General features: G+C 34.8%; 1 protein-coding gene across 1 annotated transcript in view; it reads left to right on the top strand.

Annotated features, from left to right (window-relative positions):
• The window catches only part of GBE1 (1,4-alpha-glucan branching enzyme 1), a 277,012-nt gene that overhangs the window by 159,339 nt on the left and 97,993 nt on the right, over positions 1–19,680 (top strand). The window contains exons 8-10 of the mRNA XM_003255144.3: positions 4,335–4,450; positions 7,161–7,288; positions 12,449–12,547. Coding sequence (XP_003255192.1) covers positions 4,335–4,450; positions 7,161–7,288; positions 12,449–12,547 — 343 coding nt within the window. The remainder of the gene's footprint in view (positions 1–4,334; positions 4,451–7,160; positions 7,289–12,448; positions 12,548–19,680) is intronic.

Here is a 19,680-nt window from a genome sequence, read left to right on the forward strand (position 1 = left end):
TGGTTAATTTAATTAAAATTGATTAATTCTTTTAATTTTAAAAAATAAACCAGGTAGTTTGATGTTACCTGTTATTATATTAAACATTGACATTTTAGAATATCTTCATAAAAATATGTCATTTTTATTATAATTTAAGACTTTTTTTGGCATTCTATACCTTTCTTATTTTTCCTCACAATCTACTGCCTCAATTGAAATACACAGATCAAAACATGAGGTTTTCGATTCGTGATTTTGTGATGTACTGTTTAATACCCATTCAGCCTAAAAGCCTATGGAATATCTAAGAGGAACATCATTTTTTCATTTATTTTTTTTTGATATTTAGCCACTGCTTAGTAATGTCTCTTATTTATTAATATGCAATATTAGTAGGTTTAGTAACATCCAGTGAACTAAGTTGCAAATTTGAAAATCTCAGAGGTATTTTTGGACCACAAATAAATAGAACATTAGGCAAATAAGCTTGGATTACAAAATGTAACATCATTAAATAAATGTCATTATATTTGATTATAGTTGCTCACTGAGAAAATTTGTCTATATTTCATTATAAAGATTATTGGTAGAATGTGAGACAATCAACAGTTTTTGATTTAGGGATATTTCCTAAAAACCTTAATATTGGAATTATCTGTATGTGACAAAATTTCCTTAATAAATCCTCATTACTTGATTACAGGTTGAATATTTCAGACATCTAAGCCAATTAGAATCATGATTATTTTGATTGCCAGAAATCCTTAAATGTATGTATTATCCATCGATGTATTCAGTTTCTATATTAGGCACCTTTGATTTAAACATTTTGTTAGTGGTTTATGATTCACAAGAAAGTCAATTGCATTTTTATTATTTTTTTTCTGGATATTAGAGATTTTGTTTTGCTCCAAAAAATAAATCTGGAGTGCACTAATCAATTGACTATGCACAGTATAAATAACACAGTGCTAGTTTCTAATATATGTGTTAATTAGTTTAAGATATAAAGCTAAGATCTAAAATGGGTTACTTCTTAAACACATTCATTGTGACCAATGAGGTGTATGTGTGTGTGTATATATATATATATATATATATATATATATATATATATATATGACATCACCATCTAAAAGTTAGCATCTAGCTCCAATTGTTCAGAAATTAGGTTTCTGGCCAGTAAGTGGTTTGTAAAGACAGGCTTTAAAAGCTGTAAGTCAGTGGAGTAATCTAAGTCCTGGCTTGTCTGTTGGAACGCACCAAAATAAAACTGTGTCTTAAATTCTGCTGTATATTTTTATGAGATTCTAATCAACTGGATATATCAACTGTGTTATGGGCTGTTTGATGACATTTTGAGGTAGAAAAAGTAAATTGCCTTTTTTATTGTACTTTTTACCAGACATTGTCATACTCTTGACTCAAGGCAAACCATTCGGTTGAGGTGATTCAGTTCAGTTACTCCTAGAGAGAACACTGAACAATATTTCTAATTCAGTCATAGTCTGGAATAATTCATAACCCCTCTTTCTCTCAACACCCCAAAAAAGGAAAAATGGAATTTATGAGCTTTGAATTTTGAAATTATGAGAGTAGAAATAATATTGAACGTCTTTCAGAAATTAGTATTTTCACTGGTGACGTATTCTTTAAGCTTGCTCTATTTCAAAGACAAATCTTAGATTCAGTGAACTAATTCATTCATTCCTGTATGAGATTAGTGTTTTCATTCTCCATGTGACTGCTGGCGGGTAGGTTGCAGAACAGGGTACCTCTGCTGGATGTCCTTACACACTTGGATCTTTAATGTATATTTGAGGATCTTCCACTTGATTTTGAGGTGTGGGTACCTATGAGACAAAATGATTAGGGAAGAAGTTTTTTCAGTAATGTGTCCTAAGTGTTTTATAATTATATACAAAAGGTTGTGCTTCTGTGCAGAAAATTTAACATAGCAAAACTAAGACTACTATCCTTAGAAACTGACAGTTCATTTTTGCTTATGCCACAAAGGCTAGTTATTTATAAAATGTTACCCTTATAAGACTAGTTATTTTTGCATAACTGATACTAATAATCTAGTTTTAGAAAATCGACTTAGCCAGAGAATTAATACTTTTAACTTTTGCTTTGCGCTTGCTGCTACTAATTTTAAATTTTATATTGGCTTTTCCTAAATCTATTTCCTGATATTTGGTTAAAAAATAAAACTTTCTAGATTTTTGTTCTTTACTATTTTGTTCTAGATAGTTTAATAAATTTTGTCTATTGTGTTTCATTAATGATTCATAAAATATAAAAGAAATTAAAAGCACTAGAAATTTGATTTATCACTTTAATCTTGTAGCAGTTTTTAAAAGACTGTTTGTGATTTTCAGACAATGTGTAAGAGTATTTCAGAGATCTGAAGAATAGAATGCAGCTTTTAACCCATGAGAACTTTTTAATTAGGTGCTCCATTGTCACTATTGTTTCTTTTCTGATTATCACAGGAATTTTTTTGTTGTTCATACACGCCAAGAATCTGTCTACTAACATAGTTATTCCCCAATGTATCTTTTTATTTTAATATTTTAAACACAGTTTATCTCCTGTTTTGGTCAAGAATAGAATAGATTAAATATTGTAGTAAAAGGAATCAACAGGACTTTCATTACCTTTGACTTTCCTGCTGTGACACTAGGCAATTCTTTCTTTTCAATGATCAAGTTCACATCCTTTGCCTCTTCTGTTTTTCACTGAATTGCAATATAATTCACTTATTTTTCCCTTTACTTAGAAGAGTATATTCTTTTCAAAAAACTATTTTCAAAGGATTATTTGTATGCAATTTTATTCAAGTCTTCTTTCTGAAATTCTCATATAGCGAACTTGTTACAATATATAGATATATGCTTGGGGACAGGGAACTCTCTGTATCTTCCTTTCAATTTTGCTGTGAATCTAAAACTCTGAAAAATAAAATTTATTAATTATAAGAAAACTATAAACAATATGGTAATGAAAACTCCTATGCAAAATAGAGTGATTTTGATCTTACATAGTTCTAGTATATCTCCTTGTTTCTATTCATTTCTTCTGTTAAACAGGATTTCCCCCTTAAACCGTATGAATGTGCAATTATAGAACCATAAGCAAATACTACCTTCAAGGTTGCTTAACCTTAAAATCTTGAACCTCCTGTCTCCTTTTTGTATCTATTAGATTGCTTGGATTTCTTTTCTTTTCTTTTTTTTTTTTAACTTAGTAAGTTGTCAAAACTCAAAGTAACTTATTTAAAACAGTTAATTACTAACAACACTCATCTTTCCCCAGAGTTTGGATTTACAATTCTGAAGTTAATTTTGATGACTTAATCTTCATGTATGTCGGATTGTTCTTTAATACATGGAAGGTTTTAAAAATACATAAATTTCAACTGGGGTGAAGATTTGTGTACACTATTACAGAGGCTTGTCATTAAACTAAATGAGGTATTACAGTCTTAAAACCACAGTTATAGTAAGATAGAGAACTCCACCATAACTATATGACTAAAGAAAATACTAATTGATGATGGCTTCTTTTCAATTGTCCAAAACAGACTTGTTTCGCGTGGTGTTTTTAATTGAGTTATACAGTTTCTTTGTTTTCCTTCTCTTTTTATGGATGTAGGACTCTTAAACTCGTAAAACTTTGTACTTTATTACACATGTGGTTTTTGGTAATTAGGTTTTCTTTTTTTTTTTACCTCCACGAAACAGCAGTCTAGTCCATGTAATATTGCTTACCATGTGGTTAATTTTCTGTTTTTATCTTTTACTTTTTATTCTGAATCATATCTGTTTGAAATTGTAGCATGAGGAAATATTTTAAGCAAAAAGTCATTGAAAGTACTTTTTCTACTGATAATGAAAATGCATTTTCTGAAAGGAGAAAAATCACATAATTATGGTTACATTATATGAAAAGCCTTTTTAAAAATTCAGAGATTGGTAATAGATTTTATTCCTTTGCTTTTTTTGAGCACTACTGTGTAGTAATCACTTTTCCGGTTGCTGAGAACACAACATTGAATAAGACAGGGTCTCTGGTTTTGGAGTTCATGTTAAAAAATGTTTTCCCTAAATTTTCTTAGATATTAAGTGACTTTGTGGACTATAAAAATTAATAATTTTTCCTTTTAGAATGAGTTTCATCAACCAACTGAGATTCTTGTCAGTTTTGTGACTTTTATATATGTTATGTTTCTTGAACATTATGATTCTTAAGATAGAGCCCTATAATTTTAGTTAATAGCAAACATTTATAACAGTTAAGGAAAATGCTCTTTACATTTTGCTTAAATACATATTTCTCTTATATTTTAGCTGGGAAGTTTTAAGATTCCTTCTGTCAAACATAAGATGGTGGCTGGAAGAATATCGCTTTGATGGATTTCGTTTTGATGGTGTTACATCCATGCTTTATCATCACCATGGAGTGGGTAGGTAACCTGATATAATCAGGTTGGGGGTTAATTGCAGAAGCTGCAATAGCCATTACTGGTGTCTTGATTTTTATTAGTTCCATTACATATGCTCTCTCTGTAGTAATTTATTATCCCATTTTGGCAAGAGGTAGATTATAAGTACATTTTATAAGTAAACAAAAGGTAATCATTTCCTTTGGAATATATCTACTGAATATGCTATCATTCGTGTGTAGCTTAAAATTTTTTTGAGGAAACCATTTATTATAACACTATCAGGATGTGAACACTACAGCACTTCCAATGAAAATAAAAAATAATAGATGAGAACAGTTGTGAATGCATAGGTTTTTACATATTACACATTGAATAAAATATGTATTTTAATTGTAGATTTACCTGGTTAAAATTAAATTATAAATTAATTTGAAATTAATTTATCATACTCTCAGTTTAAAAGTTGTACAAAGAAGTAGAATCACAGAATGTTAATCCCTCAATAGATGACATGGGAACAATTATTATTATTATTATTCTTGAGACAGCGTCTTGTTCTGTTGCCCAGGCTGGAGTGCAGTGGTGTGAACTCAGATCACTGCAAACTCCAACTCTCGGGTTCAAGCAATTCTCCTGCCTAGCCTCCCGAGTTGCTGGGATTACAGAGGCCTGTCATCACACCCGGCTAATTTTTGTATTTTTTTAGTAGAGACGGGGTTTCACCATGTTGGCTAGGTTGGTCTCAAACTCCTGACCTCGGGTGATCCGCCCGCCTTGGCCTCCCAAAGTGCTGGGATTGCAGGAGTGAGCCACCACACCCAGCCAATTATTATTTTTTAATGGCCAAATATTCACTAGCAATAAACAGAAAAAAAAAAAAAAAGGAGGTGAAAAACGTGACTGTAAATCTTGAAAAGTGACTGCCAAGGAAAGAAGCTAAACATTCAAAGTGTGCTACTGCTTGATTTTACTCATGATGCTGCCCGCTTGAAATGTTCCTAGGAAAGAAGTTGAAGCTGTAAAACAGCAGATTTTATTGATATCCATTTCCCAGTTTCGGGAAAGCTGACTTACGGTATGCAAAGGCAAGCATGGCAAAAGTTCAGAAAAATCTTTTCCTAGATTTAAACACCTACGTGCCCCTGCAGAAACTACCTCACTGAAAGAGGAGTATATTCCAGGGATTTGTGGTATTAGAGGAATGAACCAAAGTTTATGGATATGGGATGTGCTTTTTATAGATACAGAATCCAAGAAATGGTTGAAGAAAAACATTCTGAGTTATTTAACATTTTTTTCTTCCTTGGAATGACAGAGAAAGCAACAAACAAAATCCCTGAAACCGCACAGCAGGAGATCAAATAGAATACCAGAAAAGTTGAGATAAGGCAATTAATATCAAGACACAGTATTTGATGTATAAACTCAGGAATAAAGAGAAATGTATCAGGAGGTGATGAATTTACCTGCAATTTACTTGCATGCATGAAAAAAAAATGGTTGGACTCACAGTATTCTATTTGCAGAGGTGATGTCTGCCAAATTCTTACAAAGTATGACTCAAACATTTGCTAGTTGAATGATGGTTGCCAGGGGCTGAGGAGTGGAGGAAATGGAGAGATGTTGGTCAAAGGGCACACTTTTGTTTTAAGGTGCATAAGCTATGCGGAATCTAATGTAACTATAGTTAATAATATTACTTGGTATTTGATGAGAGCCAACTTTAAGTATCCTTAACACACACACACACACGCGCACACACACACGTGGTAACTATGGGTGGTGACGGATGTGTCAATTTGAGTATAGTAATCAGTACACAATGTATACCAATATCAAATCAGTACCTTGGAAACCTTGAATATATACAATTTTTATTTGTCAATTAAATATTTTAAAATTAAAGAATGACAGCATCAAACAAAAATGAGAAACTTGGTAGTTATATTACTGCTGAAATATAAACATGAAAGAACTTGAAGAATAAGACTTCCATAATTATACTTGAAAATATCCCTCAGTGATAGAATCCGGCAAACTGAGAAAAAAAAAATCAATAGAACTTAGATGTAGAGAAACAGGGTAAAAGGCTGATATGGAGCACAAATTTGATTTTATTATAACAATAAGAGTAAATTACTGAAAGAATAGAAAGTAAATGGTATAATCCAAGTAAGTGAAATATACTATAACCAACCAAAGTTAGGACGTGGGAGAAGAGGAGGTAGGAGGAAGTTTGAGAATATATAATCTCTTTATCATAGGGAACTCCATATTACATAAATTGAAGTGCATGTTTGAAATAATATAAATATTATGTCTCAATTTTATGATGGTTTTCCTATTTTCTTTTCCTTACCTCAAAGGGATCTAATACAAACTAACATTAACATCTTAATGTGACAGAAAATGTATTGACAATTAGTTGATATTTAGAATTCCCATATAATTTATTAGCCATATAATTTAGCTAAAATTAAATTAAATCTTTAAAGTGCTTTGTTTTTCTCATGCGTGTGCATTTGTCAGACAAAATTGATTTGCAGAATTGTCTGAACTCTGAATGTTGACATGTAGTACTTTTCTAAGTATATTTGCTGATGCTTATGTTATCATTAAACTTCTACAATAACAATTCATATAAACAAACTAATTGGTGGATGTATTTGTGCAGAGTTAAGACTTGCTTGTTAACATAATATATCCATATTGATTTTCTTTTTCTAAGGCCAAGGTTTCTCGGGTGATTACAGTGAATATTTTGGACTACAAGTAGATGAAGATGCCTTGACCTACCTCATGTTGGCAAATCATTTGGTTCACACGCTGTGTCCCGATTCTGTAACAATAGCTGAGGTAAAGCCATAGTGAAGTCTTACCTTCTGACCCCCTTTAATAGAGAGTATTTTGTCAGCATATAGTATTTGATTAATCAATCTCATGTTGTCAATAATTGCATAAATGAAATTCTACCTTGAGTATAATGCAGCTGTCTTGTATGGGTGGCACATTATTTAGAATTCACTGTTTCCCTGTTAGAAGATAATGTATACTAATTACTTGTCACCATTCTATTGTTAACAAAGAAAGTGCCAGTGGTTGAGAGTTAAATGTCCTAATCAGTGGACAGGCCCTTCGCTATGAGACCTTCAGCAGAGAAAAGAATTGAATATTAATGTGTGTCTGTCCATTTATTATTTTTTTTTCTTTTTTGGCTCAATCATTAGAGATAGGATGGGTCGCTGCCTGCAAGCTTCTCTGAAGCCTTTCTTGTTCTGATGCGATTACCCTTCTTGTTTATGTGATTGCTCTCAGATTGCCAAATGTTCACTAGTTATTCATGATTCTTGAAGGTTCATGATTAACTGTCCCAAAGCTGCACTGTAATGATATAATTCCATATATGCATAATTGACAATTCCCCTCTTGGTGATACATGTGATAAATTAAGAAGTTTGTTAAATGCTTATGCTAATTTAGATTTAGTGCTAAAATCCCTCTGGTTTTCTAAGTTCTCTAACTAGGATTATTGTTAAAATTGAATTTAGCATGTTAAAACTGTTCTATACAAAGTATAGTGGTTGGCATATAAAACTAGTAAGACTACTGTTAAAAAGAATTAGAATTAAGGTGTGTTTTTACATTGTTGGTGTTTAGTTTATTGGCATGAAATGGAATACTCTCCTTGTAGTATTTATTTTTTGTATAGACTGTTTTTATATCCACCATTTCTCAAAATCAGAAATCTCCAGTTTTACAAATGGTATGATTTCATTGTTTGGATAGAGGAGAATAGTTTTATTCCCTTCAGGCATTTTACTTTCTAAGTATTTTCTGGGAATAGAGCAATAGGCTTTCGTGAAATTGGTTCTCATGTACAATTAAAAAACAAACAACAACCTACCATACAGTTTAGACACCCAGTATTCACAGTCATGACCTACCTACGTTTGATCATAGCACATCTTACAAATACTTGTGCTAATATTTTTTGTGCTGAATATCTTTAACATCAATCAGAGCGTATTTTAAACTTTTGTCTTCTGTATATTTGTATTTTATTTGTCAAACATCAAAAAATTAATTATTTTGTCAATGAAATTTATGGCAATCCAAAGCAGAGATATTACAAATGACAAATTACTACCAACAATTAATAACAGCACAAATCAAAAGTGGGTACTGAAGAAAAAGAAGCGATGGTTTAATACATGAAAGTTAAAATTGTTACATTGATCTTTCTATTCATTTCAAGTAAAAAGTTTCATCATCTAGGGAGCTCTGGTCTGATTATCAGTGTTTCTACCAATGAAACTTTGAGACTTTAGCCTACTTTATATTACTTGGTTTTAGATTTTTTTAAAAAACAAGATGTGCCTTCAATTTATTCTACCTAAATTGAAAACTACTTCAATTTCAATACATCACTTTTCTGTCTAGCGGGAGTCTCTTCCAAATGTAGAATTGATCCCCATGAACTGTTTTTTTTTAAGAAAAGGAATGTATTTGAATGAATAAGCAATGTAATTTTATTTAAATTCCTTTAGTAGAAATATTAATTTATTCATGACTATTACAAAAATTGAAACCTTATTTTGCTCAAATGTATCTACCATTTTACATTATTATATTTGCTATATTAATTAAAACATTTTTGATTGATGTATCTTTCCCTCTGGAATGGTTATAAGTGCTCTTTAGATAGTAAAAAATTAGAACTATTTTAATTTCATCCCACAGAGTGATTTTCATATGCCATATGAGTAGGCATCAATTGTTTTATATTTAGAGTATGTTTATTTTGACGACCTTTATGATTTACCTTATTTTTTTCTTAAAAATTTTAAAAGAACAGTCACTAAATTTCCACCTTCAAAAGGAGGGCCGAAACAACTCATATGCATTAATGAGGCAGCTTTCTAGAAATCAGATTTAGGAGTCAAGACTATATGATTGTTACTGAATCACCAGGGATTCAGTCTAGGTCCTGCTGCTTGCTGCCCAGAAAGCCAATCACTGAGACAATGATTATTGCCGTAGAAAAAGGCTTTGATCAGTCTCAAATCCATCTCTCTGACCAACTAAAATTAGAGGTTTATATAGTAAGAAATAAATGTAACAATGTGTAAGAAAACAGAACTAGAGAGGGGTAAGGAAGTAATCATGAGGAATGTCTGGTCTGGCATCTCATTGCATGCCGTGATTTGGTGAGCTTCAGTTCTTTGATACTTTTTTTTGAGAAGCTTGAGGGACAAATACAGGTTTCAAGCTTTTCAAAAGGATTAAATTCTATGTTTATCCAAAAAAATCTGTCTATGGGATGATTGGGTTTCATGATGACCGTATGTTTTTCTTAGCAGATTCTATTTCCTAAAACAACATTGAGACTGGATATAGAACATGCCTTAATATTTTCTTGAGAAAATTTATCTTGATCTTTAATACCAGCCCATCACCAGTCATTCTTGACAGTTTGGTCTTTCGAAACTCTTTTCAGAAGGCATTGTGTCTGTAATTCTAGTTCCTAATATGGTGCCTGATATTTAATACATATTTATCCAATCCTGTCTGTGGAGATGTGACTTATATTTTGATAAATAGAATGATTGAAATGGCTTCTTTTCTACTGATCTTTTTTCTACTTTATAAACCATGAAGAACTATGCAGAAATAAGGTTACTGGCAAACATTTTATTTTCTTATGGATGTATTCTACCATATAATACATTTACTTGTACCTTCCTTCCATAAGAAAAAAAAAAAAAACAAGCATTTGACCTGAGTCTCAGAGAGCTTATTGTATGTGATAGTCTTTTATAGGAAGTAAGGATCATAATCTAAGGAAGACTTTGGGCATTGACAGATGTAGAAAAGCTTGTAACAAGTACATGCAAGGGGGGTTATTTCAAAGTGGCCGAAGTACTTAGTAATTAAAATGAAATAGTAGGAAATAATGGTGGAAAGATGTCTTTCCATTTCACTTTCTGTGTACTTTAGTTAATGATCACAACTACATCATGTGGTCATTTCATAATTATAAGTATGTTTGTGTGTATTTAGGTCCTAGTTTATTAATCTTTGAAAGTCAGATATTATGTCTTATCTTTTAATCCCTCAGAGCACCTCACTCATTCACTCAACAGATACTTACTGAATAACCTGCTTGTGCCAAGGATTATTAAACTATTCCAGATTCTTGGGGTATATCAGTGAACAACAACTATAAACTCTTGCCCTCATGGATCTAACACTATAACAGGGAGTAGGGGAGTAGCTAATTAGATAGTAAATCATATAGTAAATGCTTAATGTGTAATTGTTGAATTGAATCTTAAGCTAAGGAATTTGAATTTTCTATTGTTGACTATTGAAATCCATTGAAGGGCAGTAATAGGAGCAGACTGTCTCATAAGATATGAATTTGGCAGAAGTTAGTATAAAGAGAAGGTAGAGATGGGGAATGCCATTTGGATATGATCTAGGAAAACAGTAATGAAGATTAAATAAGATTGTGGCTGTGGTAATGGAGCGAAGGAAAGTAACTTATTTGAAAGATATTATAGAATTAGAATTGATAATACTTAGCGCATATTTTCCCAAAGTTGTCTTAATAATATCTTTTGTTACATCTGGGTCCCTTTACCAATCTTTGAAACCCATTTTTAAATTAATTTTATTTATTTGATTAATTATTGGATACTAATTGTCTAGAGTAGAAAGGACCCCCTGTCAAAAAGCTTGATATCTGAATCCGGCTCTACCATTAAGAATCCTCTCTCTCGACTGGGTGTGGTGGCTCGTGCCTGTTGTCACAGCACTTTGGGAGGCCGAGACGGGAGTTTGGACTCCCGTCTTGAACGGTCAGGAGTTCAAGACCAGCCTGGCCAACATGACGAAACCCCATCTCTATCAAAAATATAAAAAATATTAGCTGAGAATGGTGGTGGGCATCTGTAATCCCATATATTCGGGAGGCCGAGGCAGGAGAATCGCTTGAACCTGGGAGGCAGAGGTTGCAGTGAGCTGATATCATGCCACTGTAAACCAGCCTGGGCAACAAGAGTGAAACTCACGCTGGGCGCGGTGGCTCACGCTTGTAATCCCAGCACTTTGGGAGGCCGAGGCGGGCAGATCACGAGGTCAGGAGATCGAGACCATGGTGAAACCCTGTCTCTACTAAAAATACAAAAAAATTAGCCGGGTGTGGTGGCGGGCGCCTGTAGTCCCAGCTACTCGGAGAGGCTGAGGCAGGAGAATGGCGTGAACCCGGGAGGCGGAGCTTGCAGTGAGCCAAGATCGCGCCACTGCACTCCAGCCTGGGTGACAGAGCGAGACTCCGTCTCAAAAAAAAAAAAAAAAAAAAAAAAAAAAAAAAAAAAAAAAAAAAAAAAAAAATAGTGAAACTGTGTGTCAAAAAAAATATATATATATCTATCTTGAGAGATCCCTTCACCTCAATAAGCCTCTGTTTCTATATTTGCTAAATGAAGATATCCCTACCTCATCTCAAAGACCCCTTCTAAGTGCAACCTACTCTAGTAAAAGCTATTGTACTGTTTCACTGTTAATGTACTAACTCTACATTCCATTTCATCAAAAGCTAGTGTTCACAAAAATACACTCCCTATCAGGGCTACATACAGAAAGAACAACTATAACAGATTTATGCCACATGTATTGTTGTGCTTGGTGAAAGCAACAAAACTAATAAATGTTTTACAGTAGTTCAAAAATAAATGTTTTAGCAATAATAGTTTTACTATTTTGTGTTCTCCAGGCGATACTGAAGAAAAGAAATAAATAGCTTCATGAGATCAAAGTTTGCCTGGAGTGAAAACATTAAGCAAAAATCTTTCTGGGAAATGAGATATGCTATCACAATTTTATCGACTTTTATGTTACCAAAGCAGCCCCAAAATATATGCCCCTATTATTGTTTTCATTTATGACCTGGGCTTTGCGGTCAGAATATTTACTTAAAGTTTCATCATTATGAACTGATGTTCTTTGTTTTAGGATGTATCAGGAATGCCAGCTCTGTGCTCTCCAATTTCCCAGGGAGGGGGTGGTTTTGACTATCGACTAGCCATGGCAATTCCAGATAAGTGGATTCAGGTAAGAGTCCATGTAAATATTTTTTGTTTCTGTGAATACGGTGTTGCTTCATTTATCTTTATTTCTTAGTTGTGATCATTAGTTACAGATATTATAATTGAAGTATTAAATTCTTTCATTAGTCTGTCGATTCTTATGCTTTTTACTAAGGTGCTTCTCAAAATATTAAAAGTTCTGATTTAAAGTATTCATACATATTCAGCCAAAGGGAAAATATGATTAATATAATGTTAGCTGTATAAATGGAATTTTGCATTATCAATGCAATTATATGAAACTTCAGTGCTCTATATTTAATACACATTAGACTTCATTAAAGCATTCATTTATGCCTACAGATCATGCATTAATGTAAAAGTTACTCCTTAATTCCCAGTACTTGCTTAATAGTATGGTTTTTCCTCAACAAATTTGGATTGGATTCATCCATTCCTTTATTCAACATTAAAAAGTCCTTACCATTTGTCAGACACTAGGAATGAATAACTACACATGGTACTTTGCACATCATTTATCAATAAAATTTTATTAAATTTAATGAAATTTCAAGTAGTTTGGTTTTTTTTTTTTTCATTTAATGTTTTCCTAAAGGACTAAAGTCATTATGTAGACTTAGGTTTGATATAGAACGTTTCTTAGCAACCATGTCGACATTCATGGGCTGAATATATATGTATAAGGAGTCAGATATGTATACAAATAATCATAGCTTTCTGATGAGCCCTGTATTTCAGACATGAACTGGTGCCATGAGACCACAGTTGTAGAAGGGCTTAATTTTGGGTAGAAAAACTGTAGAACCTACTCTTAAGGAAGTGGTTACTATAATCATTTCTTAGCTGTCTTTCCTGTCCCCCCGGGCAATTTGTGCAATGCATAGCTGTGACATTAATCTTCGACCAACATAACTTATGCTCCTACATTTATAATGATTCCTTAAACATTATCAGGTCAAAAAGCAAGTATTTTATAAAGATTTTTACTTAGAAAACATACAAACAAACAAAGGAATATTCTCCTTTAATACATGGGAAGGCAGCCTTGTATTTGTTACTTTAAAAAAAATGCTATGGTTTCCAATTTTCTCACCTTGGTATAAGGTTCTTTATCAGCCCCATCTCTTACTATTTCTAGTTTTTTCAGGTAGACGTTTTTTTTCCTCGCAAGTGACAAATCTTACTTTTTAACCTCCTGCTAAAAGCCTTAATCATTCTTTGTTCACATTCAATAATCTTTTAAGGTGTACGTCAACCTAGAATTATTTTTCAGTCAGTAATAGCACAAAGTGAGGTATTTTCTCTCTGAGTATTCATGGCAGCTTAAAAAATTGAAATTTAACCTAATAAACATTTTATTACGTTGTATGATGAAGGTAATGCATTAGGCAATGTATCATACTTACTTATTATACATGATAACTATAATAATCATAGTTATCAAATAGAAAAATATTTTATCCTAAATTTAGGATATGACCATCCTGTTCTAGATCATTTCCTAGTTGTATTATTTCAAAATCATTAGTTTCGAATATCATTCTTAGTTTAATCAATTACTGAACAAATATTTGACTATCTAAATTATGCCAAATTTGCTGTATTTCCTTTCATTTTATTTGATCATTTTTGAAGTGTTTGTGTTAAGGTGATGTATGTGTCTAATGAACTCATTCATTGATCTGTTAATTCCACCAAATATTTATTGAGCACCTAGTATTTTTAATAAATATAGTTTTTCTAATTAAACATTTTTGAGATATTAGGATAATTGTAGATTCACATGCAGTTGTAAGAAATAATACAGTGAGATCTGGTATGCACATTCATCAGTTTTCCCCAGTGGTAACTTCTTGCAAAGGTATAGAACAATATTTTAACCAAGATACTCACATTGATATACTCAAGGTGCAAAACACATTCATTGCCACAAGATTCCCTCATGTTGCCTTTAGAGTAACACCTACTTATTTTCATCTTGCCTGCTTCTAATAACGCCTTAACCCCTGGCAACCACTAATGAGACCTCCATTCCTATAATTTCGTCATTTCAAAAATATTACATAAATGGAATTGTGCAGTTTGTGACCTTTCTGGATTGGCATTTTCAGTTAGCAAAATTTTCTCGAGATTTATCCAAGAAAACCTCCAATGTTGTTACATCCAGCATTCTTGTTGCATGTATCAACAGCGCATTCAACAGCGCTGAATAGGATTCTAAGGCAGGGGTATACCACAGTTTAACCATTCACCCATTGAAAAACATCCAGGTTGCTTCCAGGTTACAGCTATTATGAATAAAGTTACTGTATACATGTGTGTACTCATTTTTTATCAACATAAGTTTTCATACCTATGAGATAAATTCTCAAACACTACATTTACTGAACCATATAGTAATTCCCTGTTTAATTTTTTAAGAAACTTCTAAACTGTTTTCCAAAGTAACTGTAACATTTTACATTCTGACTAGTGACGTTTGAGAGACCTGCCTCTATACATCCTCACCAGCATTTGGTGTTGTCACTATGTTTTATTTTAGCTATTATAATCAGTGTGTAGTGATATCTCATTGTGGTTTTATTATTTTTCGAATGGTTTATGATGCGGATACCAAGCATGTGCTTATTTGCCTCCTGCATATCCTCCTTGGTGAGGTATCTGTTCATGTCTTTTAACCATTTCCTGATTGCATTGTTTATTTACTGTGGAGTTTTGAGGGTTCTTTATATATTTTAGATTCAACTTCTTTGCCAGATATATGGTTGACAATTTTTTTTTCTCCTAGTCTGAAGCTTGTTCTTTCATCCTCTTCACATTGGCTTTAACAGAGCAATTTTTAAAAAATTTTGATGAAGGCTAGTTTATCATTTTTTCCCTTGTATAGGTCTCTCTTTTGGTATCAAGTTTAAGAACTTTTTGACTCTCTTATGGTTTTTACTAAATGTTTTATAGTTTTTATTTTTTTATTTTTTATTTTTTTTTATTATTATTACACTTTAAGTTTTAGGGTACATGTGCACAACGTGTGGGTTTGTTACATATGTATACATGTGCCATGTTGGTGTGCTGCACCCATTAACTCGTCATTTAGCATTAGGTATATCTCCTAATGCTATCCCTCCCCCCTCCCCCCACCCCACAACAGTCCCCGGTGTGTGATGTTCCCCTTCCTGTGTTCATGTGTTCTCATTGTTCAATTCCCACCTATGAGTGAGAACATGCGGTGTTTGGTTTTTTGTCCTTGCGATAGTTTGCTGAGAATGATGCTTCATCCATGTCCCTACAAAGGACATGAACTCATCATTTATTATGGCTGCGTAGTATTCCATGGTGTATACGTGCCACATTTTCTTAATCCAGTCTATCATTGTTGGACATTTGGGTTGGTTCCAAGTCTTTGCTATTGTGAATAGTACCGCAATAAACATATGTGTGCATGTGTCTTTATAGCAGCATGATTTATAATCCTTTGGGTATATACCCAGTAATGGGATGGATGGGTCAAATGGTATTTCTAGTTCTAGATCCCTGAGGAATCACCACACTGACTTCCACAATGGGTGAACTAGTTTACAGTCCCACCAACAGTGTAAAAGTGTCCTATTTCTCCAAATCCTCTCCAGCACCTGTTGTTTCCTGATTTTTTAATAATCACCATTCTAACTGGTGTGAGATGGTATCTCATTGTGGTTTTGATTCGCATTTCTCTGATGGCCGGTGATGATGAGCATTTTTTCATGTTTCTGTTGTCTGCATGAATGTCTTCTTTTGAGAAGTGTCTGTTCATATCCTTTGCCCACTTTAAGGACTTGCTTTATGAATCTGGGTGCTCCTGTATTGAGTGCATATATATTTAGGATAGTTAGCTCTTCTTGTTGAATTGATCGCTTTACCATTATGTAATGGCCTTCTTTGTCTCTTTTGATCTTTGTTGATTTAAAGTCTGTTTTATCAGAGACTAGGATTGCAACCCCTGCCTTTTTTTCTTTTCCACTTGCTTGGTAGATCTTCCTCCATCCCTTTATCTTGAGCCTATGTGTGTCTCTGCACGTGAGATGGGTTTCCTGAATACAGCACACTGATGGGTCTTGACTCTTTATCCAGTTTGCCAGTCTGTGCCTTTTAATTGGAGCATTTAGCCCATTTACATTTAAGGTTAATATTGTTATGTGTGAATTTGATCTTGTCATTATGATGTTAGTTGGTTATTTTGCTCATTAGTTGATGCAGTTTCTTCCTAACCTTGATGGTCTTTACAATTTGGCATGTTTTTGCAGTGGCTGGTACTGGTTGTTCCTTTCCATGTTTAGTGCTTCCTTCAGGAGCTCTTTTAGGGCAGGCCTGGTGGTGACAAAATCTCTCAGCATTTGCTTGCCTGTAAAGTATTTTATTTCTCTTTCACTTATGAAGCTTAGTTTGGCTGGATATGAAATTCTGGGTTGAAAATTCTTTTCTTTAAGAATGTTGAATATCGGCCCCCACTCTCTTCTGGCTTGTAGAGTTTCTGCCGAGAGATCAGCTGTTAGTCTGATGGGCTTCCCTTTGTGGGTAACCCGACCTTTCTCTCTGGCTGCCCTTAACATTTTTTCCTCCATTTCAAGTTTGGTGAATCTGACAATTATGTGTCTTGGAGTTGCTCTTCTCGAGGAGTATCTTTGTGGTGTTCTCTGTATTTCCTGAATTTGAATGTTGGCCTGCCTTGCTAGATTGGGGAAGTTCTCCTGGATAGTATCTTGCAGAGTGTTTTCCAACTTGGTTCCATTCTCCCCGTCACTTTCAGGTACACCAATCAGACGTAGGTTTGTTCTTTTCACATAGTCCCATATTTCTTGGCAGCTTTGTTTGTTTCTTTTTATTCTTTTTTCTCTAAACTTCTCTTCACACTTCATTTCATTCATTTCGTCTTCCATCGCTGATACCCTTTTCTTCCAGTCGATTGCATCGGCTTCTGAGGCTTGTGCATTCGTCATGTAGTTCTCGTGCCGTGGGTTTCAGCTCCATCAGGTCCCTTAAGGACTTCTCTGCATTGGTTATTCTAGTTATCCATTCATCTAATTTTTTTTCAAAGTTTTTAACTTCTTTTCCATTGGTTCGAACTTCCTCCTTTAGCTTGGAGTAGTTTGATCGTCTGAAGCCTTCTTCTCTCAAATCGTCAAAGTCATTCTCCGTCCAGCTTTGTTCCGTTGCTGGTGAGGAGCTGCGTTCCTTTGGAGGAGGAGAGGCGCTCTGATTTTTAGAGTTTCTGGTTTTTCTGCTCTGTTTTTTTCCTGTCTTTGTGGTTTTATCTACCTTTGGTCTTTGATGATGTTGATAGTGACGTACAGAAGGGTTTTTGGTGTGGATGTCCTCTCTGTTTGTTAGTTTTCCTTCTAACAGTCAGGACCCTCAGCTTCAGGTCTGTTGAAGTTTGCTGGAGGTCCACTCCAGACCCTGTTTGCCTGGGTATCAGCAGCAGTGGCTGCAGAGCAGCGGATATTGGTGAACCGCAAATGCTGCTGCCTGATCGTTCCTCTGGAAGTTTTGTCTCAGAGGAGTACCTGGCCGTGTGAGGTGTCAGTCCGCCCCTACTGGGGGGTGCCTCCCAGTTAGGCTACTCGGGGGTCAGGGGCCCACTTGAGGAGGCAGTCTGCCGGTTCTCAGATCACAAGCTGCATGCTGGGAGAACCATTACTCTCTTCAAAGCTGTCAGACAGGGACATTTAAGTCTGCAGAGGTTATTGCTGTCCTTTGTTTGTCTGTGCCCTGCCCCCAGAGGTGGAGTCTACAGAGGCAGGCAGGCCTCCTTGAGCTGTGGTGGGCTCCACCCAGTTCGAGCTTCCCTGCCACTTTGTTTAGCTACTCAAGCCTTGGCAATGGCGGGTGCCCCTCCCCCAGGCTCGCTGCCGCCTTTCTGTTTGATCTCAGACTGCTGTGCTAGCAATGAGTGAGGCTTCGTGAGTGTAGGACCCTGTGAGCCAGGTGCGGGATATAATCTCCTGGTGTTAACAAATTGCCATTTGTTAAGCCTGTTGGAAAAACGCAGTATTAGGGTGGGAGTGACCGGATTTTCCAAGTGCTGTCTGTCACCCCTTTCTTTGACTAGGTAGGGGAATTCCCTGACCCCTTGCGCTTCCCAGGTGAGGCGATGCCTCGCCCTGCTTTGGCTCACGCACGGTGCGCTGCACCCACTGTCCTGCACCCACTGTCCGGCACTCCCCAGTGAGATGAACCCGCTACCCCAGTTGGAAATGTAGAAATCACCCGTCTTCTGCGTCGCTCACGCTGGGAGCTGTAGACTGGAGCTGTTCCTATTCGGCCATCTTTTTTTTTATTTTTTATATTTAAGTCCGCGATCCATTTTGGGTTAAGTTCTGTGCAATATATAAGACTTAGCTCAAGGTTCTTTATCGTTCTCTTTTTACCCATGGGTATCCAATTCTTTAAGCATCATTTGTTGAAACATCTGCCCACCTTCCATTGAATTTATCTTGCTCTTTTATCAAAAATTAGTCTGGCCCATTTGTGTAGGTCTATACATTAGTTTCCTATTGTTCCCATATCCAATTTACGACAAACTTAGTGGCTTAAACAGCACAAATTCACAACAGTTCTATGTGTTACAAAAATGAAATGGGTTTTACTGGGCTAAAATCAAAGCGTAAACGGGGTGCATTTCTTCTGGAGGCTGTAAGGGAGAAGCCATTTCCTTACCTTTTCTCACTTCTAAAAGCTGCCTGTATTCCTTGGCTTATTGCTCCTTCCTCTATCTTCAAAGCAGCAGTATAGCATCTTCAAATCTCTCTCTTGTTTTGACACTCATGCCTGCTTTTTAGAAAGATTCTCGTGGATTAGGCTGTGAACATCTATGGGTGGTTGCTCTTCTGCCTTCCACGTTCTGCCGTCTGGCGCCCAAAGATTCACACTGCAATGATCAGAACTGCTTATGTTCTCATAATTGTATGTGAGTGTGTTGAATTAAAGAGGGAGAGTAAATTTAGGACATAATCCTGAGGAACATCAGCCTTTATAGGACAAACAGAGGAAGAGAATTTACAGTATGTCGGGAGTGGCGGGAAGAAACAAAACAATATAAAGCAAGAGTTTCACAGTGGTAGACTAATAAAGGGAAAAGTTCAGGGGCAGGAGATAGGATCA

Source organism: Nomascus leucogenys, chromosome 21, assembly GCF_006542625.1.
Source record: "Nomascus leucogenys isolate Asia chromosome 21, Asia_NLE_v1, whole genome shotgun sequence".
NCBI classification, from domain to species: Eukaryota; Metazoa; Chordata; class Mammalia; order Primates; family Hylobatidae; genus Nomascus; species Nomascus leucogenys.